Source organism: Tenrec ecaudatus, chromosome 8 (assembly GCF_050624435.1).
Source record: "Tenrec ecaudatus isolate mTenEca1 chromosome 8, mTenEca1.hap1, whole genome shotgun sequence".
In the NCBI taxonomy this organism is placed as follows: Eukaryota; Metazoa; Chordata; class Mammalia; order Afrosoricida; family Tenrecidae; genus Tenrec; species Tenrec ecaudatus.
In genome coordinates, this window is record NC_134537.1 from 77,559,399 (window position 1) to 77,585,212 (window position 25,814).

Sequence of the window (25,814 nt, forward strand, 5' to 3'; positions counted from 1 at the left end):
TTTGGGTTTCAGTAATTCCTCTTGGTTACATTGCCCTTGATCAAGCCCTACCAGGCCTCCTATACCCTCTTCACCATTGATTTTTAGATCACTTGTTGTGCCATTGTCCTTGGGTTAATACCCACTTCCTTTCCCCCGCTTCCCCTCTCCCATGTCCACCCCCACTCCCCCAGAACTGTTGGTCCTGTTATTTTCCTGCAGATAGACCTGCAGAGATAATAATATGCACAAAAACAAGACAGAGCAAAATAAAGCAACAAAAAAAAACAATGCGACAAAAAAAAGAAAAGCCTATAAATAGTTCAAGGTCTGTTTGTTGACCTTTAAGTGTGTTTTCCAGTGGAGTCTGAAGGGGTTCCATGCCCAAGCCCTAAAGTCTATTTTTGGTATTACCCAGGGACTTTGTTGCTCTGCTCCCCTTGCTGTTCTGTTGCACACTGTTAGTGTTTTGCTTCAGTGTGGTGGGGTCAGATCGTGCGCAATTCCCACAATTTGTCTCCAGCGTTGTCCCCCATAGCACTGTGAATCAGTGAGGTACGTCGTGTCTCATAGTGGGGCGGCCCTATGGCCCTCTCTGTGCAGTGGCTGCTCTGAGCAGGAATATCAGCCTCAGGGCTTGGTGGGCCAGGATGTGCTCCACTCTCTCTTCCCCCTTCATTTGCTCCTGTGTGCTCTCATCAGACATGTCCCTCTCCCTGAGCTGTAGCTTCAGAGCTGTCCTCTCAAGTGAATTCTGCAGGCAGGTGGGGCTGTCCATGTTGTGATTGGGGCGGGCCCCTCGGACCTCTTTATTGGTTCCCTGCTTCATGCCGGTGTGTTGGATTCATGTCTTTGAGCACCGGGTTGAAGTCTGGTTCCTCTTTTTCTGTAGAGATATAAACAATACCCTACCCTCGGGTGGGTTAGGGCCCTGCTTCCCCATTACTCATGTCTTTTTCCCACCCCCCTCCTTTTTAGATGGCTACCTTAAGTATCCCTGGATTTGGTCTGGCCCCTGCCATACTACCTGGACCTCACCCCAGGAATGTATGTATACAGTAGCTTTTTCCCTATGACCCTTTTGCATTTTTAAGCTTACCTCAGCAGACTCATGTTGTACTTGTCCTTTTGTGCTAGGCTTACTTTGCTTAGCATAATTTCCTCCAGTTCTTCCCATGCAGCGATGTGCTTCATGGGTTCATCACTGCTTTTAGCGATGCATAGTGCTCCATTGTATGTATGTGCCACAGATTTTTAATCCATTTGTCTGTTGATGGGAATTTGGGCTGTTTCCAACTCCTTGCAATTGTGAACTGTGCTGCAGTGAATGTTGGAGCACAGCTATCTGACTGTAGTTTTTGTCTTGCCTTTTCTGGGTATATCCCCAGTAGGGGGATTGCTGGGTTGTATGGGTAGCTCAATTTCCATCTGTTTCAGATCTCACCAAAATGCTAATCTTAGTTAGCAGCCCAATGCATAACGCCTGTGCCCAGGGGGTGGCAAACGCCAGCAGTCAGTCGTTTTAGCCTCTGGAAATCAGGTATCTTAATAGCGGGATTCCTAAAATGACTAAAGAGAAATGTTAATAGAAAGAATGCATTAAAGATGCAAACATTAAGCGCTGAGGCTAACCAGTCTGGTAGAATGCCAGAAGCCGGAGGGGAAATTGTGGTTTCACAGCACTACTCAGTGAGTTTCTTGAGTCTCTCAAACCAATATGTCCTCGTTGTTGGAGGTGATGGCTACATTCTTGATTTCTTCTCATGCAAAGGCATGTATAACCTGAACATTTTCTCAGACTTTCTGAATGATCTAGATAGCAGGTTGCTCACAGAGCAATCCCCGAGCACGCATGATCTGCTGCTACGGCAAATCCTCTGAGGTTTATATGAAGTCACTGGCCTTTAATTGTTAAAACTACTTTAGATCTGAGGTAAAAGTGAACCTAGAATTCCAATAGGGATCTGGGCAGACACAGTTCTAGGTAACACCAAGTCAGGTAGGGGGAAAATATAAAATACTATTTTTAGAATTGCAGGCAGATACCAAAGGAGACAATGAAGTAAAACATTGGGTTGGATTGGCAATTTTAACAAAGTAACAGCATTGGTCGAATTTTCAGGTAGGTTCCAAGAATGGTTTTTCTTTATGGGGAAAGAGAGTCAACTCAATTTCTTCCAGATAAAGGGGATTTTTTTTCATATCACACCCTATGGGACAGTTTTGTTCTGTCTTGTAGTGTCTAAGATTTGACTTGTCGGCATCAGGTTTGAGATTTATTCTGCTTGCTCTTTGGCTAAAGAATCATATTAACTTACCATGTAGGACTGATTCTGTCTCGTTTATGGAAGTTTTCATGAGGCATCTTAAATTGTACTTTTCAAAAAGCCTTCTTGAATATTGGAACCCAAACACTGAAGTTTACGTTCAAACCTCACCGGTAGACCCATAAATTTGGATGAAATCCCCCTTTTTTTTTTTTTGGCCTTGTATTCTTAAACTGTCAAGAAGTGACTTTACTTGTGCATTTGTAAGACTAGAACCCCCAGAGATCAACTCTGACTCATGGGGACTTTGCACAAGAGACTGAACTGCTGCCTGGTTCTGTGACAGTCTCGTGAACAGTGCCTTGTTTGAGTCTATCATTAGGGCAGTGTGCCACTGCACTTTACTGAGAGTCTCTTTCACATTGCTTGGTGCTCCATTACCCCAAACACGATGCTTCCCCGAATGAGCCATTCTGCTTGTGTGTGAAAAGCAAATGAACTGGATAATGACCAGTTTTTGCAAATAGCCCATTCTTTCTTCCTAGTCTGTCTTAGTCTGGAAACTGCACCAAAAGTTGTCGACCAGGGGTGATTCTGCTGGCTTCAAAAATACTGGTAGCATAGTTTCAGCACCACCGCAAATAGGACCCACCACGTAAGACAAAATGAAAGAGCGCTGGTGATTTGGTTCTGTCAACCTTCATTTCTTCTGAGTATTGAGTCATATCAGATAAATACATATAATATCAAATATGACATTCCAGGAAATTCCTTGGCTGCATACTTGATGTTGTCAATTATGGTAACAAGAAAGATTCTTTTTGAACTGCTCCAAATAACAAATTGTTACGGAAATCATGCCGCCCTTTTTGTTGGTGGTGGTTTCCAGCTGTTCCCTTCTCACAGAGGATATTTTCATTAGTGCTCCTATGCCAAGTTTTTTTCACATGTTGCTGTAAAAAGAATTAGTGTAACGAGCACTTGAAAATACCTTGGGGAGGGGACAGTTGGCAAACAAATGTTGGAGACATGCATTAGTTCCATAAAAATAAGGTAATTATATTACCATGGAAATAAGAATATTCAATAAGAGTTTCTGAAATCTTGAGTCAGACAGAGAAAATACAGTGTATGCCAACATATATTTTCAGTTTGCAAAAGCATAGCCCATCAAATTGTCCTAGATTATAGGCTCTCCAATATTAATGGTGGTTGAAGCTTTGGACTGCTAATCTAAAGAACAGCCCTTCTAGTCTACCAGCTGCTCTGAAGAGAAAAGATGAGGCTGTCTGCTTCTCTAAAGATTTATTGCTTTGCAAAGTCTATGGAGCAATTCTACTCTGCCCTTTTAAGGCACTATGATTTAAAATAAACAACATCTGTAGTTTTTGTTTTTTTAATCGATAGTATACCGGCCCTGGGAGTACAATATGAAGGGACTTTAAAAGGTGTGTAGAGATTTTTGATTAACTTTAGATTTCACTTTTTGCCCTCAGGAACTTTTTAAAATCACATTGTATATCCAGATTATGGAACATTAACAATATTCCAAGCCTATATAATAGTTATTTCACAATAGTTTGTTTTTGTTGTTGTTTTTGTCACATGCCACCACGTGAAAGCACTGCCCAATCCTCCAGTATCCTCACAATCCTGCAGTATCCTCACAATCCTCCAGTATCCTCACAATCCTGCAGTATCCTCACAATCCTCCAGTATCCTCACAATCCTGCAGTATCCTCACACTCCTCCAGTATCCTCACAATCCTCCAGTATCCTCACAATCCTCCAGGATCCTCACAATCCTCCAGGATCCTCACAATCCTCCAGGATCCTCACAATCCTCCAGGATCCTCACAATCCTATAGTATTCTCACAATTGTTAACTTCGGGTCCATTCTTACAGCCACTGTTTCATTCCATCTCTTTGGCTTACAGTTGGTTTCAAATATTAACAGTGAAGCATTAGAGTAAAACAAAAATCTATAGATGACAAAGTTTTAAAATGATGTGGTTAACTTAGGACACAAGATTTCTAAAAGTAAAAGATCTGATGAGGATAAAAGACAAGAATAATGCAACTGACAAGGAAACTTGGTTTTGGATACAGAACGGAGGCAATCCCCCCAAAATTTGACAAATGCAAAGAAACAGATAATTAACCATATTTCAAAGATGAGTAGACTGAAAAAAATGTAATTTAATAGAAAAAAATCCTTAGAAATAGCCTAATAAACCCAAGGCATATCATGAATATAACAAGAATATAAGTAGAATCTATGAAAAGTATAGAAAAAATAGCAAGTTAAAAGATTCAGGACAGCTATATATCATTAACATTTTACCCATATAAAATTAACCTAGGGAAAGTGTATGAGACTCTGGTTTCTGAAAATAGCTCTTTGGATTTTCCAGTAAACAAGGGGCTTTTATTTTAGGACCGCTAGGCAACACTTAAACTTTGAGGCGGGGGGCCCCCGGGTGCCACTCTGTCAGCAGACCTCAGGAAGGGTGGATCCATGACGCAGGGATAGATAGTCATTGATTTCATTGACCATAACTCTGTCTTAAAGCACCTGCTGTATATGTGTATTGAGACATCCAATGACTCGGCACACCTGGATCTGGGAGCGCTTTCTTATGGTGCTTCCTGGATTTGGTGAGAACATCTTGAAAAATTATCTTCAACCTTTCATATTACAGAACATGGTGAACCAGAGAGGGTGAACTCTTCCACACTTTGCCAGATGTGTCTCCTCATTTATATCTTTTCTGGGCTTAATAAATGGGTACTTTTATTTATTTTTCAAAAGCTTTATTGCCATATAATTCATGTGTCTTACAATTCAGTAGTTCAGTCACACCAGGAATAGTTTTACAGTCCTTACCATCATAAGTTTTAGAACATTTTCTTGATTCTATACTCTCATTTGCTCCCCAGTGGATACTTTTAAATATAGGCAGTAGTTTGTGTGAATTGTGTGAGAATTAATGAACCCATAAGGGGCTATGAGATACTGACTTTGCTGGAGTAGCTCATTTAAAATACAACTGGGCAGACAATCCTAAGGACAGAGTCCTAACTCATAAGGAACCAGTTTTGGGTGACTGGATGATAGAGAAAGGTTGCACAGGCAGTAATTGAAGAAGGATGGAGACTTTTTAACTTGTGATTTAGTTGTACATGACTCGGAGAAGATGAAAGTGTGTGTGTGGGGGGAGGGACGGAGTTCTGGGCCAATTAGTTGTAAAAGTCCTGAGCCTACTACTGGTACCTGATGACCTGGTTCCAAATGACGAAGGGTATTTTGACCTGAGTCTTGATGGCCAAGGAGAGAGTCTAATTTATCTTTAGGGTGTTATAGTCAAAGGGAAACGGCTGGTGATGAAGATGTGGGAAAATGAAGCCTGGGTCTACTTCAGGTGGAAAGGATATTGGATTAATTTTAACCCTTGCCATAGAATTAGTGATAGTGCTGGATTTATGGCCATTGAATAATGCAGTCAGCGGCAACATTGCAAATCTCTTCTGATCTGACACCATCCTCATGTAGTCGTTTTTAGGATATTTTGAATATTGTATTAAAACAGTTTAATAAGGTCTCCAAAGTACACAGAGGGAACATGATTGTAAAGAACCTTAGCTAAGTAAGAAATAACTTTTTAAAAATACTTAAGGTCATAAATAAAAGTCAGCACAGATCACAGAAGGTTGTTCTCCTGAGATACAGCTTCTTGGCTACCTAAACTGATAGATTACACAGGAAAAATATAAGCCTTTTACATTTGGGGGCAAAACAGTAAATAGGAAATTAAAGAAACAAATCCATCAAGGTTGAGAAAACTTCACTTAGATTTTGGCACAAGAGTCTGTAACACAGAATTTACCACTGGATTACAACCTTCCGGAAAGGTAGTCGTTTGAAAAGATGAGCCATTTCCAATGGAATTCAAAGGTTTCAGAGTGCCCTTATGACTTGGGTGTGGAAACGGGGATCTGAAGGCAAGCCGTAATCCCATTCATTTTAAGGCACCCAAATTGTGTAAGACAAGCTTCACTAAATAATTAAAGGATGATTTTATTCAGACTAAGAAAATATAGAGGACATTCTTTAATAAGGAATGTTTCAAAGACAAGAAGAGCCTTGAGTTTTATAGACAAGTAAATAAAATATCCATTAACCAACCTCACAGGAAACATAAGAAAGGATATTCTTATCCAAGCAATTGTGGAAGGGTATTGATTGCTTTACCTTGGACTCTGAAAGCAGGGTAGTCCGTTGGGATTAGTCTTAAGTCAGAGCACAAAAGTGTGGAGATTTCTGACCCAATGCTCTGCTTTCTGGAAGCCCACGGATCAGATGAAGTTCAGAATTATCATAGAGAATCCTCTGTTAATTAAATACAAATTTGTTATTGACCAGACAAATTTAGATCTCAGCTATAAAGGATTATGATTTTTCAGCATTTATCCACTGGTGACACTATCAGGTAAGTACTAGACTGTTAACCTCAAGGTCGGCGGTTCAAACATACCAGCTGTTCTGCAGCAGAAAGATGAGGCTCCCCGAAATCTCAGCAACAGTGTATTTGGTTTGTTAATAAATTGTAGTGGATCTTTATTTTTGCCACTTCCAGTAATGCTAGCAGAGGATTACTGTTATTAGATCTGTACTCTATGGATATCAATTCACTCTCTTTAGAAGGAAAGGGTTAGTTAATTTACCACCAAAAAGAATAAAACACCCACAATTTCTCTTTGTTTAATTGACCATTAGTAAAATATGATTCATAAGAAAAAGTTATGAAGTTTAATGTCTAAGATAAGAAATGGTTCATCTTTTCATATAAGTACATTTTGTGATGGATATAATTTACAAAACTGATAGTGTCAATATTTACTTTCAACAGATTACTAATTATACAGCCCTCTAGTCATAATTCAGTATCTTTTAGATGAGATGAAGACAAGAAAATGCCAGGTTGCCTTTCAAATATAAAATTATTAATAAGAAACTAGGTCTATTAGCATTACTTTATATTTCTTATGTTTTGTATATTCTTTTTGTATAATTGATTGTTATAAGATGTTTGGGAAATTTCTCAGTAATTGTAGTATTCTAAAAGAGTAAAATTACATTGCTTTTCAGGTAAGTTAATCTTATTTAACTAAGTAGAACTTCCTGAATATAATAACTTGGCTTCTTGAGTTATTTTTACAGGATTTGTCATATATCTTGATAATTAAATAAATTTTATACCTTGATGATATGACTTAAATTTAATTATAGAGATTTATAAACATAATTGAAAATGAAGACTATCCATCAACTTTACTAAAAGAATGATTTTTAGAGAATTACAATCATAATTCTTTATTTTTACAATAGCTAAAATTTCTTAACTTTGTATATAACGCACACACATATATTTTTAATTGGGAGTTAATACATTTGAGGGGGCACCCTCCAAAAACTGATTTTTTCAAAAATAATGTATTTAAATATTTTTACAAAACAACCTTGTTGTCTTTAAGGTACCATATATACTTGAGTATAAGCCAAACTGGATATCAGCCAAAGCACCTAATTTTACCCAAAAAACAGCATTAAAAATGTGCAGAAAAATTCTGCTTATACACTAGTATATACGGTACTCTCCATTACATTTAATATGTTTGTCAAATGTGTGATTCCATTCTTGGAAACATTTTTCACACTCCTCTGTTTCAATGGTTGATAGCACCTCTCTCATTTTTTTAATTCACCTTTTCTACATCATCAAACAAAAATATGTCTCATAGAGCGATGAGATAGTTAAGGTTCCATTTTTGGGGGGGGGGGGCTCTTTTGTACCACCTCGTATATATATCATTCTGTAGATCAGTCACATCGAGCAGTATTATACAATTGCTAACACAGTCACTTTCCAAACATTCTTTTCCTTCCTGGACTTCTCAGCTATGGCCAGAAGAGGATAACTGAAGGCTTAATCGTAGGTGGACCTTCTTGGGTTTGGGGTTTCCACTGTTTGTGATCTGCAAACCAGGTATTCACAATTTGCATTTTATTATTTACAGCCCTTAGATCACACAGGATGGTGTGCTTTTCCCATGTGACTTAGTTGATACCTCGTTTAATGGCTGCTTGTTTGAAGACAGAGCTATAAGACCCCAGATACTATTCCTTCTGATAGCCGGACACCACCTGGTTTCTTCACCACACTTTCTATAGCACCTATATCTTCAGCATTTTTGAGGATCTTTATAATTCTAGGATTTATATTTAGGTTTTCAATCCATTTTTAATTCATTTTTGTATAAGAGTATGCCATGAGACCTATTTAATTCTTCTGTAGATAGAAATCCAATTTTTTCATCAACATTATTGAAGAGAATATCTCTTCCCTATTTAATGTTCTTTGACCCCTTGTCCAAAATCAGTAGTCTGTAACAGAAGGGTTTATTTCTTGTTTTTTCATTCTATTCCATTGCTACCTATCTATATAGCATTATCCAAGTACCAAGTTGTTTTGGCTACTCTGTGTAATGGGTTTTGAGATTGGAAAGTGAGAAGCCTTTTACTTCATTGTTTTTTTTTATCTTTTTTTATTGGAGGCTTGTACAACTCTTATCACCATCCATCCATCCATCCCTTGTCCTCAAGCACATTTATTTGTACATTTGTTGCCATCATCATTTTCAAAGAATTTTCTTTCTGCTTGAACCCTTGGTATCAGCTCTTCATTTTCCCCCTTCTACTGCTCCCTCCCTTATGAGCCCTTGATAATTTATAAATTATTATTTTTTCATGCCTTCCACTGATCGATGTTTCCCTTCACCCACTTTTCTGTTGTCCATCCCCCTGGGAGGGGGTTATATGTAGATCATTGTGATCCGTTTCCCCTTTCTTCCCCACTTTCCCCTTACCCTTCTGGTATTGCTCCTCTCGGTATCAGGTCTAAGGGGTTTATCTGTCCTGGGTTCTCTGTGTTTCAAGCTCTTGTCTGTATCTGTGTACATTCTCTGGTCTAGCCAGATTTATAAGGTAGAATTGGGGTCATAATAGTGGGGGGTGGGCATTAAAGAACTTGAGAGCTGTATGTTTCAGCAGTGATATGCTGCACCCTGACTGGTTTGTCTCTTCCTTGTGACCCTTCTGTCAGGGGATATCCAGTTGTCTACAGATGGGCTTTGGGTCTCCACTCTGCACTCTCCCTCTTTCACAATGATATGATTTTTGTCCCGGGTCTTTGATACCTGATCACATTGATTGATACCTCGTGATCACACAGGCTGGTGTGCTTCTTCTATGTGGACTTTGTTGCTTCTTAGCTAGATGGCTGCTTGTTTATCTTCAATCCTTTAAGACCCTAGACACTATATCTTTTGATAGCCAGGCACCATCAGCTTTCTTCACCACATTTGCTTATGCACCCATTTTTGTCTTCAGCGATCATGTCGGGAAAGTGAGCATCAAGGAATATCAGGTTATTAGAACAAAGTGTTCTTGAGTTGACTGACTACTTGAGTAGAGGCCCAATGTCCATCTGCTACCTTAATACTGAACTTATAAATATATGTACATACATTTATTTCCCTATCATATAAATATATTTAATATACATACATACATGCCTGTATTTAGACCTCTATAAATGCTCTTTGCCTTCTAGTTCTTTATTTCCTTTTACTTTCCTCTTTTCCCACTATCATATTCGGTCTTCATTTGGGTTTTGGCAATTCCTTTTGATTACATTGCCCTTCATCAAGCTCTACCAGGCATCCTACACCCTCCTTACCCTCAATTTAGATCACTTGTTGGTCCCTTGTCCCTGGGTTTGTTAACACCTCCCCTTGCCTTATCCCTCTGGAACCGTCAGTCCTGTTTTTTTCTCTTCTGGATTGTTTATCCTGCCTATCTTATCTAGATAGACATGCAGAGACAATAATAAGCACAAAAACAAGACAGCAAAACAAAGCAACAAAAGAAAACAAAACAATTATAAAAGACAAGCCTAGAAATAGTTCCAGGTCTGTTTGTTGACCTTTAGGAGTGTTTTCTGGTAGAGTCTGAGGGGACATCACACCCTGGCCCCACAATCTATTTTTGTTATTCTCCAGGACTTCATTGCTTTGGTCTCCTTGCTTTTCTGTTGCGTGGCCCTTAGTGTTTTGCCCTAGTGTGGTGGGATCAAATTGGAACAGTTCCCCCACTCTGTCTCCAATGTTGTCCCCATAGCACTATGGATCAGTGAGAGACTTAGTGTCTGTGGTGAGGCCGGCCCTCTGGTCCTCTCTGTGCATTGACTGCTCTGAGTAGGAATATCATCCTCAGGGCTTGGTGGGCCAGGATGTGCTCCATTCTTTCCTTCCCCTTTCATTTGCTCCTGTGTGCTCTGATCACACATGTCTGTCTCCCTAAGCTGTAGCTACAGTGCTGTCCTCTGAAATGAATTCCCTCTTCTGGAGGGAGACGGGAGCTGTCCATGTATTTGGGATTGGAATGCAACATACAGGCATGGAATAGGGAAACAATAGAGAGGTCTGAGGGGCTGACCCCAGTCCCAAATACTTCTTTGTCAAGTGCTTTCCTTATCTTAGATATGTTTTCTTTCCATATATAGTTGGTGATTACTTTTTTCCATTTCTTTAAAGAATAATGCTAGAATCTGCATTAGGATCACATTTATAGATTTCTTTGGTTAGTATTGACATTTTCACAATGATAAGTCTTCCTATTCATAAGCACAGAACATTTTTCCATTTATATTGATTTCTATGGGTTTCTTGTAGTGTGTTGTAGTTTTCTTTATATGTCTTTTTTCCCCCTCTGGTTAGGTTCATTCCTAAGAATTTCATGTCTTTGTATGGCTACTGTAAACACTATTGTTTCCTTCATTTTGTTTTCGGAGCTTTCTTTGTGTACAGGAATCCAATGGAATTTTGTTCACTGATCTGTACTCCATCATGTTACTGAATTTTTCATTTATTTCCCTATAGTTTTTCATTTATGCCCTATATAGTTTCATATAGAGTGTTTCGGGTTTTATACATATGAAACCATATTATCTGCAAGAAAAGAGGTTTTTATTTCTTCCTTGTCAATTTGGATGCCTTTAATTTCATTTTGGTGTCTAATAGCTCTGGCTAGGACTTCCTGCACAATATTGAATAAGAGTGATGATAAAGAGCATCTTTTTCTGGTTCCCATTTATAGGGGAGTGCTTTTCTGTTTCTCCCCTATGATAATAGTAGGTTTTGCATCAAGTTGGCTAGATCAGTGTGTTAGTCCGGGTAGACTAGAGAAACAAATTCATGGATACACGTAAGTGTATAAGGGAAAGGTTTATATACAAGAGGAATTGAACATTGAGAAAACATCGCAATCCAGTTCAGTCCAAGGCCATAATTCTGATATTAGCCCATATGTCCGATACCAATCTATAAAGTCCTCTTCAGACTCACAAAACAATACGCAATGAAGCCAAATGCAGGACGATCATAAACCAGTGGGTAGAAAGTCTTTGGCTCTGAGTGCTGGCAGGGGTCTCTCTGGCTTCTCCGGTTTCCAAGGTCTGGTTGAGTCCATGTGGCTTCTCAGCTGTAATGTCTCGCAGGGAGTGGCATAGAGAGGTGTCTTTTGCCTTCTAGGAGGCAGTACCAGATTTCCCAGAATTCTCAGAAGGCCATGCCCACACAGAAGTCTCATTGGCCATCTCCAGATGGACAGCCTTGCCTCCACCTCTACACTCTTAATCCTTAAATTGACACCAGATTAGGTGACTACCACAATCAGGATTCTCAGTAGTTGGGCAGTTAAGCTCTTCCCCAGTGTGACCTAACATATGTAAACACTTACATGATGAGATTGCTGTGAGCAGCCAAGCAGTTGTGGGAAGATTTGGGTGGAGTATTACTCCCTTATTCAGATCACAGCCTGATGGTGCCTCAGTGGAGATAAGGCTTGTGTCAGATATGTCATGTATATAAATAGATGCTATAGAGAACTCTTCTCCTTGCTAGCCTGTATCCTTCATCTGGCCTCTTCTGCTGGCAGCCTGCCTGGTTGCTTGTGGGTTCTGGACCCTGGGGCTGTTGAAAGCCTGTCATGTTGTCTGCTGACCCTGGATTTGCTCAACTCGGCCTCTTTTGGTTGTGGTCTTCCCATTTCATGGTTCATCTTTCTGCTTCCCGGTTTGTTGGCATTAGCAACTATGCGAGTCACTAAGGGCCTTCAGTTTAGCATTTATCTTGAGCCTTAGTAGGTTTTCCCACTTTGCAGCTGAGTGGGCCACTCATGATGGAAATTTATTTCTTTATATAAATGTATGAGTCACTAATTGTGCTTCTCTGGAGAACCTAGCCTAATACACTCCTGTTGAATGAGATGTTGGCCATTCCATTTTGCTTTTACAGCCTTTGTTACACTGCAAATTTTCCATTAGATTCTTATTTTGCTTGTTTGGGATATTTTTTATGAGAAATGATTGTTGTATCAATTAGTATGTTCACAGTTTTTGCTTTATTTACATGGTGAATTTCACTGATTATTTTTCCAAGGTTGAACCATGATGATATACCTGGAATAAATAAGCCATTAAATTTTGCTTTCTGTCCTAAATGTCAATCTTTATTTGATATTAAAGATTTGTTTCATATTTTAATACATTTATATTAAATACACCTTTCATTTTAAATATTAAAACCTACTCATAAATACTTCACACTTCTTATGCCATTAATGGCTTAGTTCCTCATAATCTTTTATTCTGTGTGTAAGAAACAGAATCCTAAAAAGTTCAAATTACTATAGCGCCTGGATTTTTAATTTCAGGAAAATTTTATTTTGTTTTTATTCTTTACTTTCATAGTTATCAATATACATAACAACCAAAATATATTAAAAATAGAAATTTTTCAATGTTTTTAAAATTAAACAAATCACATTCGTCCATGGATTTATAATACAAGAATAAAAAATGCACCTTCATTTCTATATTATTTTTCATCTTATTTTATTATTAAATAAAAAACAAAATGTATTTGATTTATAAAATATAATACAAAATTTATTTGTTTATAATTTTAGTTAGTGTGCATTTGAACAAAACTATTTTTTTCTTTTGTGATACAAAGATGAACTTTGGATTTGCTGCAGAAAAATACTGGTGCACTCTTGCAATTTACATTTTTGCATCTTCCTCTGTGACCTCAGGGTAATGGTGAAGACCATCCAAACGGGTATCTCTTCAGGGATACTTTTGGTGGCAGGACCTCTTCTCTTTTTGTTAGCAAACTCAACATCAGTAAAGCTAGTAGAAGGTCTGCCTCTTTTTGTTGATCTATTACTTTTTCCTTCAAGAAGAAGAGCATCGGCGCTGCTCATTTTGAACTCTTACAGACTTTGGGAATTTGTGAATTATCATTTAAGTGAATCTTGGGCCTTATATCTTCCCATCTATCGTTACTTATCACTTGATACCACAGGACAGTTTAGTTTGCTCTTCCAATATAAACGTGGATTTGAGAGCTTCACCATCGACATAGCAAGCAGTGTGCTCAAAAATTGCTCAAGTTCCTGACTACTCAGTGCAAGAGGTTTATTGGGATTTTGCTGGGTTGCATAAAGATTTGATTGGTCGACACTATGAGTAATGAAATCCTTCAAGAAAAAATGTCTAAAATATTCAACAGGATGTGTGACTACCCCAGAAGAATCTATTTGTCTTCACCATTCAGGCATAAGTTTAGCTGTACCAGCTCCAGAAATGTACAACCAAAGAAGAATTCTTCAATTTCTTGATGTAGATGGCTTTGAACTTGTAGGTATTGGAATTGATTCTTAAACTTCAACAACTGAAATTTCTAACTCATCTTCACTAGTATTATCATTACTAACTACGAGGTCTTCTAATTCATCCAAATCAGGATAATCAGGTATATATTCACTTCCTATCATGGGGAAAAAATAAGTATTGTTATTAAAATAGTTTGAATAGCAATATAATTAAAATTTTATATTGTAAAATCAAAATTTTTAAATACATATTTTATTTACCAATTTCATCCATATTAGCATCTGGTTCCTTGTCTGAGTCTGTACCGCTTCCATCTAGGTCATAATTTTGCCATTTTCCATAAAACAAATTATATACAATCCATGCTATGGTAATTTTTGTCACCGTCGATTCAAAAGACGAATGTAATGAATGTTTTGAAAAAAGCGGAAATATATAATACATATGTTTTTGCGAGTATTACTCCTTTGACATAAAAGCCATATTTTTATGAACATATACAAAAAATATCAACACTAAAACTTCACTAGATTGAAAATTATTGTAAAATGCACTGAACGCAAACGACCTCTTAACCTCAAACGCACAGTCAGTAAAACATGTGCCATTGTTCCAGCATTTTGCTGCTAAAACGCATGACTAGCAGGATGCATTTGTACTAGTAAAGTGCGAGGATTTCGTCGACATCTTCGTTGGTTCCAAAAGCTTTATAATTTCAGTACCAGATACATTTTAATTAAATGTTATGAAAACGTCACACTCAGCGTTATAGGGTTAACATAAATTGTAAAATAACTTAAGCATTTTTTAGTCAATCTTCTGGTTGAAAACCAGTATCACTGTGCTTCCTCAAGAATTTATGAGTGTCTTAGAATTATCCGTGAGATTTTGGCCTGGTGATTAGGTTTCTTGGAGACCTTAATATCTTGAGGAAACAGAAACATTTCAGATAGTCAAAGTCATGCTGTTGATTCAACTTGAATTATATTAGTGTCCCCTTGTCTGCTTCTGTAAGGGGGATTGAGAAGGTTCATAGAAAACTTTTCCCATCAACCTTTGGAAACCCCTTGGATTTGTGCTTCAACTGCTACCTCTCTAAACTGCTGAAGATAGGGCCTTTGATGCACGTTAGTTTTCTTATGGAAATCTCCTGTGCAAAGCCATTTCTTTGATCTGTTGGCAGCTTATAGAGAGTTAAATACACTGGGGGAAAATTGTTGATGAGTCTGTTTCCCAAGCAAACTTTGAGGTAAATTCCTGGAATATGGTAGATTCTTTCAACATTTACATCCTTAAATTTCCATGATCACTCTAGTAGAAATGTTTATAGAATACCTAAAAACTATCTAATATATATCTTCAAAAGTGTGTGCTCTAGTACTTGTCCTCCATCATGTATTTATCATTCAAAATACGTATTTAATGAGTTTTTTATAAGGACTGTTGCTTGTCAAGCACTGCTGTGCTTTTGTGAAACAAAATTCTTGCCCTCATGCAGCTTATATTTATGAGAGTTGCAATAAACAGGATAAATAAATAAAGTACAAACTATGATAAGTGCTAAGAAGCAACCTAAAAGAAGGAAATGGTGATGTGTATTGGCAGAGGGAAAAGGGGTGCAGTTTTCAGTAGATGGTCAAGAGACAATCTCTCTAAGAAGGAAGATTTTTAGTAAAGAACTCGAGAGGATAAGAGAGTGAGCCTCGTTGGTAATATGGGAGTGTGGTGTGGGTGGGGCAAAGAAGCTATAGCTAGAAAAACCCTGCCATGCTCCAATCCAGTGTACGTGGAGCAGTGTGGATGAGAAGGGAGTAGTCCTGGAGAGGGCAGAAAGGAAGCATCGGAATCCGGAAATTCTCCAGAGTGCTATATGGATCTATTGGAGCCTTTTCGGAGTGTGATGGACATGATTTAACCTATATTTTAACCAAATGACTCTGGCTTCTATGTCAAGCATTGATTGAAGTCTCAAGGATTATAGTGGGGAGACTACTTAAGAAGCTTTTACAGTTGTATCTGTGAGACATGATAGAATGTTGAGTGGTTCTGGGAGAAATGATCAGATACTGTGGGTGTATTGAGATGTATTGTTTGTTTGTGTGTATGTGTACATTAATAGGATAGATTGATGGATTGGGCGTGTAATGTGAGGGAAAAAAGAGTTAGTGATGGCTAAAGTGCTTAAAAACGCTTTTAGCATTAAAAAAATGCCATTAACTATGGGTGTTTAGACCCGTTAGATATGAGATCCTTATTGGAATCCCAAATGGAGATGTCAGATGGACAGTAGAATTTGTAGGTCTAAAGGTCAGAGACAAAGTCTATTTTAAAATTGTCCACATAAAGATGGTATTTAAGGATCCCTGATGGCACAGTGGTTAGTACTTGGCTGCGTAAATGAGAGGTTGGTAGTTTGAATCCACCAGCCACTGATGCAGGTGGAAGATATGGCAGTCTGCTCCATGAGGATTACAACTCTGGAAACTGATGTAAGAGTTATGCTCTGTAGACTTTCGATGCATCCAAATTGACTTGATGGCAAGGGATGTTTAGTTATATAGTATTTAAATCCATAAGGTTATAGGAAAGTAACCAAATAGGTAAAGAAGACAAGTAGCCCTGGGACTGAGTCTTCTATCACTGGAGAAATTGGAAATTGAATATTCGATTAAAACTCAGAACTCTCTAAGCAGAAACTTAACATTGTTGCAGTAGTATATTAGTCAAGGTACTTACTTTTCCCTCATCTTTACTTCTAGAGTTCCTAGATGTGGGACACTTCCCACAGATGGAACCTCAGTAGCTCTTTTTCTATTGTTCGGCAGCAAAGCGGATGGAATGGAATGGACTCAAATCACTGGGCTGTGCATAGACCGGCTTGACTGGAGAAACAAATTCAGAGACACTCACATATATATGTATAAGAAAGAGCTCTATAATAAAGAATAATTGCATATTGAGAAAATATCCCAGCAAGTCCATAAATCTGATATAAGCCCATATGTCCGATAGTAGTTCATACATTCCTTTTTAGACTCGCACAGCACATGCAGTGATGCTGAATGCAGAAAGATCACAGGCTGATGGATGAAGTCTTACAGATCCAATGCCTGTAGAAGCATCTCAGCATTAGTGTGGGTTTCCACGTGGCTCCTTCAGCTTGCTGAAGGAAAGTAAAGCAGAGAGTGTGGCCAGCCTCCGGGGAGAAATAGGAAGTTCCAGAATCCACATGAGAAGGTCATGCCCACCTGGAAGTATCATCAAGCTGTGACCTGATTGACACACTAAGCTCCGCCCATTTACTGTATTTATCAAATTGATATGAAATTATGTAACTACCACGGCTTGCATAGATTGTCACTTAAAGATGGTATCAAAAAGCATGATAAGGGTTCAGATATATGATTAGAAGATTCATGTGAAGTCCATTGCTTTTAGGTTACTGTTGGTTGGTGCTATTGTATGTAACAGCAAAGCCTGGCTTTCTACAGTTCCAGCCCACATCGGATCATTGGCCCTTTGGAGTCCATTTTGAGACTATTGTGTGTGGTGCCTTCCAGAGAGGAAGGCTCGTCTTCCAGCACTATTTCACATAATAGTCAGATGTGATGCATAAGTTTGAATTGACTAATTTTCAGAAGTAGATTGCCAGCCTTCACTTAGATTGTCATAGTCTGGAAGATCTACTGAAACTTATCCACATTTGATCATCCTGCTGGTGGTATATATGAGATATCAAGTATAGCTTCCAATATCTTAGCAAAACATAAGGCCACAAAGAGGCATATACAGTAGAACTCCAGACCTCGATGCTAATCTGTTCTGGAAGGAGCGTTGAGATGTGATGCAGTTGAGTTCCGAATAAATTTTTCCCACAAGAAATATCTGAAAATGGATTAATCCATTTTCGACCACCAAATTTTTATTCTAACCTTGTTTTTATACAAGACATTACACAGGAATTTCAAATGTGTTCAGCGTTAAGTAATATAATTTAAGAAACAAAACATTAAAAATGTTTTTAACCACTACCGTATGGCCCATGCCTTGAGAATGAAGAGGATCTGGATCTGTGGACACGGACTGGAGAGGAGGGATGGTGAGAGAGGCATTGTTCCGAAGGGGAATCCCCTTCCATAAAATCCACTGGCAGCTGCTTTTCAGGAGGTTGTTCCCCCCTTCTTTGCCTTTCATTACTAGGACCTGGCTGGCTTTCTCTTAAAAAAATAATCTGGCTAATGTGATCTGCTGTTGGCCTTTCCATAACTGTTTTCTAAAAGGGTTTACTAAATTATCAACAAAATCGATAACACGGTTAATCGGTTCCTTATCATGATGATTCTTTTCAAAAAAGTACTTTCTTAGGACCCATGTTTTTTATCTAAGAACAATACAAAAAGCCACAAAAACTAAGAAAATTATAGCAAAATGCTCAGAACACAGAACATAGCCACAAAAGGTTTGAGCAACACGAACTAATGCTGTGACCTAAAGGCGTACTGCTTTTGTTTGAGCTGATGCAAAATTTTCTTGACATTTCGTGTCAAAATCCGATTATGTCAAGTACTGATGCGGTCGAGTACCTGGTTCAACTGTAAACCAACATAAAGACCTAGTCTCCAGAATTAACTCAGTGAGCTAGACTGTAGCTGTTTACTTATGGTATCAGAAATAGAAGAAAGCAAGAAATAGAATATGTTAAAGCAGTTGTTCCCAACCTTCCTAATGTCACGACCCTTTAATGCAGTTCCTCATGTTGTGGTGACAACCCCCCCAACCATAAAAATTTTTTTGTTGCTACTTCAGAACTGTAATTTTGCTACTGTTATGAATCAGGGGACCCTTGTGAAAGGGTCAATTGACCCTCCCTCAAAGGGGTCGTGACCCACAGGTTGAGAACCACTGTTTTAGAGGGAAACTTAGATAAACAGATAGTAGCAGTCATTCCTCATGTAGCTAGGTATCCGTCATTCCTCTGAGTTCCTTCTTTGCATATCTTTTTGACCCAGATTATTTGCTGATTTGATTTTCCACTTTGCTCACAGGGCTTTAAATCCCATCATGTTCGTCAGCTAGGGGTCATTTTGTCTTCAATTCTTATTTACTTCATAAAGATGATTGAATGTGTAAGGTTTAATGTTTACGGTACTGAGTTGGTTGTATTTTAAGTAGTTCATATGGGTTACAAAACTGTGAATATTGTCATGTTTTAAAATCATTTTATTGGGGCTCATAGAACTCTTCACAATCCATACATTCATCCACTGTGTCAAGCACATTTGTACATTTGCTGCCATCATTGTTCTTAAAACATTTTCTTTCTACTCGAGCCCTTGGTATCAGTTCCTCATTTCGCCCCCCTCCTTCTCACCTCCACCCTCCCTCCCTCACAAACTCTTGATAATTTATTAAAAAAAATTTTTTTCATGTCTTACACTGTCTATTGTCTCCTTTCACCTACTTTTCTGTTGTTCATCCCCCAGGGAGAGGGTTATATGTAGATCAGTGTGATTGGTTCCCCTTTCTCCCCCACCTTCCACTTCTGGTATCTACTGTCATTAGAATAATATAATTCTTATAAAAGCATTATACTCATACACTGTGGTGATGTGAAATTTCTGAATATGGCTTTTTTATCCCTGCTGCTGTAAGTTCCACCAAATGCTTGGGTAGGACTCAGCAAACAGGAATCGATGCATTGTAGTTGTGGTACTCGAGAAGAGTGTTAAACACACCCTGGACTCCCACAAGGACAAACCCTACTGTCTTAGAGGAAGTCATGCCAGAGTGCTCTTTAGCGGCAAGAATGGAAAGACCTATCTGACTTACTTTGGACACATTGTCAGAAGAGACCAGTTCCTGGAGAAGGACAAGTGCAGGTAAAGTGGAGGGCCAGTGAAAAAGAAGGCTCCTAATGAGATGGATTGGCACAGTGGCTGCAGCAATGGATTCAAGCATGGGAACAATTGTAAGGATGGCGCAGGCCTGTGCAGTGCGTTGTTCTGAGGCGCATAGGGCTGCTACAATTGGAACTGACTTGATGGCATCTAACAACATGCAAGTAGGTTATACGGAGCACTTAGAGAGGGAACTGCGCATTTGGGTTGCCATTCCACCAGCTGTGAGTGATCTCAGACGCAGAAACAGAGAATTCCCGGGACCACCAAGAAAGAAGAGCCACCAGCAGCCCACTTTGCTAACGTGACAAAGGTAGAGCCCATGAGACAATGAAGTGGAGCAGCAGATGGGCTTCCTGGCCCACAGAGGCAGAAATGTGGAACCTGAGGATCAGAGAAAGGCCAGTGACTGTTGACTGAGGGAGAGTCACTACTGTAGGCCATGATTGTTTCTTGAATATTTACTGATTCTGGTTTGTTAGTTTGTATTTTAAGTATTATTGAATATCGTGGAAGCAATGATTGGAAGGTGTAAGACTCGGGCAAAAGAAAATGGAGGGTGCTGTAACTGGCCTTGGCCCACTGTGGAGATGCTGCTGCCCCTCCCATCTTAAGCCAGAGGAGTCCAGATGTAGCCAGACTTGCTGTCAGGAGTGTGGGTTTTGTTATCATGCCTCCAGGATCATATAAACCCATGGAGTCTCTGTAGAGGAAGAAGGAAGGGCACAGGAAGTGAAACTTTTGATTCTTTGGTTTCTTTTGTTGTTCTTTTCTGTAATGGCTGAAAGGTATATAAAAGATACTAAATGGTAGTTAGAGGGGGGAAAGGTGCTTCTGGATTTACCTGGAGTAAAAATCCAGGCACTTTAAACAAAATGGATAATAGAAAACCCCCAAAGGGCCAGGGCCATATGAGTGGGATATTCTGGGGTGGAAAAGAGAAGATTGAAATGGAGTGCTTAAAAAGGATTGTGTGTTATAACTCACTTTTTTGCTCACAGTATTATCGATATTGATTTCTCCTGCATGTTGCTGTCGGTAGATACTATTGAGTTGACTGTAACTCTTAGTGATCTGATGTATAACAATGAAACACTGCTCTGCCCTGCACCATACTCATAATTGTTAGATTTGAGCCCATTTTGCAGTCACTGTGTCAATCCATCTTGTCCCAAGTCTTCCTGTTTTCGGCTGTCCGTCTACTTTACCAAGCATGATGTCCTTTCCAGGAACTGGTCCTCTTCATATCATATCCAAAGTATGTGAGAAGAAGTCTTGGCATTCTTGCTTCCAAGGAGCATTCTGGCTGTATGTATTCCAAGACAGATTTGTTTGTTATTTTGGCAGTCTGTGGTACTTTCAATATTCTTTGCCAGTACCATACGTCAAATGCATTGATTCTTCTTCAGCCTTCCTTATTCAATGTCCAATGTTACATGCACATGAGGCAAGTGAAAATACCATGGCTTGGGTCAGGTGCACCTTAGTCCTCAAAGTAATATTCCTGCTTGAGGCTACAACCGTGAAGCATACTACTTCTGATTTCTTGCTATGCCTTGTTCTGTTTGCACAACTACCGTTTGATTCCATGTATAGGTTCTGCATGAGCACCATTGAGTTTTCTGAAATTCCCATTCTTCTCAAGGTTTTCTATGCTTTCATATGATCCACACAGTCGAACGCCTTTTCATAATTAGTAAAACATTAGTAAACATCTTTCTAGTATGTGTATTCTTTGCTTTTAGCCAGCTTCCCTCTGACACCAGGAATCATCTCCTTCCTAGTATTGTAAGATTCACATACATACGTGATAGAAATGGATGTGGGGAATTATAATTCCAGAGTGCTAAGTTTGAGTTCAACTTAACATTGATTGAATAAGGAAGACCACAGAAGGATTGATGCATTCAGATATCATGTTGGCAAAGAACATTAACTATATGGTGAGCTGCCAGAAAAGTAATAAATATGCCTTAGAAGAATAATCAGAATGTTCCTTAGAAACAAATATAATGAAACTTCATCTCACAGATTTTGGACATATTATGAGAAGGGATAGGACCCTGCTTGGTAAGGAAGAGGGTTAGTGATAAAGAGGAATAGCTTCAGCGATAGAGATTGACCCTGTGGCTGCAGCAGTGGCTCCAATAGAGTGAAGGTGGCAGAGGACTGGGTGATGCTTCTTTATGCACCTGGGTTGTGATGAGTCAGAGCCAACTCAGTGGCAACAGCCTTTATTTCTGGTTGGTAAATCACACAGGAATTTATATTTGATTATAACTTTTACTTTTTTTGCAGTCTGCATGAATTTTTATCAAGCATTTAAAAATATGTATAGGAAATGTTTACAATTCCAATAAGTTGTATACGCCAATTCAAAAAATAGTTTCATTTATGATCCATGCAATAGATGTGAAAATATTACTGTGCAGATATGTCTGAAATGAGCATGTGCTTACCTATAAACCTTAGGACAATTTCCTTTTTATCTTATCCTTACTTTGACATTCATAGAGATGTTGGCATTTGAAGGCCAGGTAGCAAACTGGTAGAATAGATTTCTGGAGGGGAGCCTTTGTTTTATTCCTCTCCCTCATGTCCTGTGTTATTTTGGATTGGATTTGGCATAGTATCTATGTTTCTATTTTTTCTAGGAATATAAAGCTTTTATATATATCTGTCTATATACACATTAGTGTTTATTTTTATATGATAAAACTTAAAAATTTCTTTTTAAAGTTTATTTCTGTGGGAAAAATATTTTTTTTATTTTGACTGTTTTTTGTTCCTTCTCTTTGAAACCTGTAGCCAACAAGAACATTAGTCATGACCAGCATGCCATCTGAGTAAGTATAATTGTTTTGATAACTCGCTACTTGATATGTAATTTCGGCCTTTCCTATACTGTAGTACTGTGCTTGTGGAGCATTAATTGGTCTGTGCTGTTTCCCTCTTACTCTAAGTAATGAGTATCGGAGTGGGAGATGATTAACAATAGAAAGGTGGTTAATGTGGCCATTTTACAGTGAACACTTTTTGAGTTGTTTAGACAGCAACTAAGAAGTTTTATAACGACTTGGTAGAAAGCAATCTACTGTGGTATTAGAGCAGCGGTATACATAGTTCACAGAAGGGTTAATAGCTTGCTGGCACGCTCTTATCATTGTCCTTAAACATTTAACACAATAATGAACATCCAACGAAAATATAGTTCTACCAGGGATTCAGCAAGGGCAAGGTAGGTAACCGAGAGAAATAACTGAAACCCAATTGAAGGCTGAGCATGATAGTGGGACAAGAGGAAAGTAAAAGGAAATAGAGGAAAGAACTAGATGACAAAGGGTATTTACAGAGGTCTAAAGACTGGAATGTACATATGTAAATACATTTATATGAGAGTGTGGGGAACAGAACTATGCGCATATATTTATAGGTTTAGTATTAAGGCAGCAGATGGACATTGGGCCTCCACTCAAGCACTTACTCAATGGAAGAACACATTGTTCTATTAAATTGGCATTCCAGGATGCACACCTTCCCGACAGGATTGCCGAAGACAAATGTGTGCATAAGCAAATGTGGTGAAGAAAGCTGATAGTGCCCAGCCATCAAAAGATATAGGGTCTGGGATCTTAAAGGTTTGAAGATAAACAAGCAGCCAGCAAGTTGAGAAGCATCAAAGCCCACATGGAAGAAGCACACCAGCCTGTCTGACCACGAGGTGTAGAAGGGACCAATTATCAGACATCAAATAACTAAAAATCATATCATTGGGTGCCCACCTTCCTGATATGATCAATGAAGACAAACATATGCATAAGCAAATGTGGTGATGAAAGCTGATGGTGCCCGGCTATAAAAAGATATAACGTCTGGGGTCTTAAAGGCTCGAAGATAAACAAATAGCCATCTAGTTCAGAAGCAACAAAGCCCACATGAGCTGTCAAAGGGATCAGGTATCAAGCAGCCAGGAACAAAATATCATATCATTGTAAATGTGCGTGAGTGCAAAATGGAGACTCAAAGCCCATCGGTAGTTAACTGGACACCCCCTTACTGAAGCATTGTGGGGAGAAGATGAGCCAGTCAGGGTGCAGGGTAGCACGATGAAACATAACTTTCCTCTAGTTCTTAAATGCTTCCTCCCCCATCCCACCACTATCATGGTCTCAATTCTATCTTACAAATCTGGCTAGACCAGAGGATGTACACTGGTACAGATAGCAACTGGAAACAAAGGGAATCCAGGACAGATGATCCCTTCAGGACCAGTGTTGAGAGTGGCGATGCCTGGAGGGTGGAGGGAATGTGGGGTAGAAAGGAGGAACTGACTACAAGAATCTACATAAAGCCTCCTCCTTGGGGGATGGACAGCAGAGAAGAAACCTTGAACAATAATGATTTATATATAAGAAAACATGATTTTCCCCTCTACAAAGGAATTCGAAATATATTACAAAGATTATAGAACTATATATATATTTTTAAAAATCATTTTATTGGGGGCTCGTACAATTCTTACCACAATCCATAGATACATCCATCGTGTCAAGCACATTTGTATATTTGTTGCCATCATCATTCTCAAAACGTTTGCCTTCTACTTGAGCCCTTAAGATCTGCTACTCATTTTCCTCCTTCCTTCCCACTGCCCCTTACCTCATGCTTCTGTGCTTCATAATGCATAAATTATTATTATTTTGTCATATGTTACACTGTCCGACGCCCTCTTCTCTGCTATCCATCCCCCAAACTAACTACCACTGAGTAGATTCTGACTCAGAGAGACCCTTTAGGACTGGTAGAACTGCCCCTGTGGATTCCTGAGGCGCTCAATAAATATTTTTCAAATGTTTAAAAACTTGTTTCTGACCATGCATAAATGTGCTCAAATAGGTCTGAAGTGCAGTTACCTGGTACAGTGGAAAGAGAATGGGCTGGTATCCGGAAGTCTTGTTTCTAACCCTGACTGTCACTAAGCAGTCTAGTGACCGCAGGAGTCACTGAAAGCCTCATCCATTAAAATTGATCTGAGAGCTTAAGCCCTCCTCTGATTTGTAAGTCATTGATTGTAAAGAAATGAAAGACATAAGCAGTGGGACAGAAATAAAACTTACCCTTTCAGCTTTCCAGAGTTTTGTTTGATTTTCATGGATGTGGAGCATTGACCGTGTGATGTACTTTTCTTGTTTGACAGAATGCAGAATGTCATCATGCAGGTTGTGGATAAATTGAAAGGCTTCTCATTTGCAGAGGAAGTGTGTGAAAGTACCACTCACGTGGTCACAGGGAAGCCTTGCCGTACTCTGAATGTGCTTCTGGGAATTGCACGTGGCTGCTGGATTCTGTCTTATGAATGGGTAAGCCCTACCTTTGACGTTCATGTTTTAGAATAGAAGACGATAGGCTCGGTCAGTCTGAGTTGATGACACTAAGCCTCCCGCCAGTGTGCATCTTTGTGACCTCACATTCTCCCATGAGCACTTCATACATGGCCAGTGTTTCCTTCAGCTCTCCTCCCTTTGGATCTTCAGCCTTCAGCTGTTGCCAAGCGCTGTGGGAAGGGGAGAGTGGTGAGTGTGGAGGGCAACAAAGTGAGTAGCTGCTCTCAGCGGGTGGTAGAAATCAGATGAAAGCAGAGTTGGAATGCAAATGCAAAATGAGTGTTCTTTCAGTCAAGTGAACTTCCTTCCATGTTTGACTGAAGAATAGTGTGACCTATAGTGATTGTTTAAAAAGCTGCAAGAATTCAATGATTGTTTTTACAGATGGATTTGCTTAGGATGAAACATGCTCATTTAATCCCCTTTGGATAGGTTTTATCTTATGCATATCTATCTGTAGCATTATTTGCCCTTATTTTTGTGGTTTC

The 25,814-nt window shown here is 39.0% G+C and overlaps 1 protein-coding gene across 3 annotated transcripts in view; it reads left to right on the forward strand.

Moving 5' to 3' along the window:
- MCPH1 (microcephalin 1) overlaps positions 1-25,814 on the forward strand; it is a 348,942-nt gene that overhangs the window by 95,919 nt on the left and 227,209 nt on the right. For all 3 annotated transcript variants that reach the window (XM_075556426.1, XM_075556424.1, XM_075556425.1), the window contains 2 exons: positions 22,751-22,788; positions 25,140-25,302. In XM_075556426.1, coding sequence (XP_075412541.1) covers positions 22,751-22,788; positions 25,140-25,302 — 201 coding nt within the window. The remainder of the gene's footprint in view (positions 1-22,750; positions 22,789-25,139; positions 25,303-25,814) is intronic.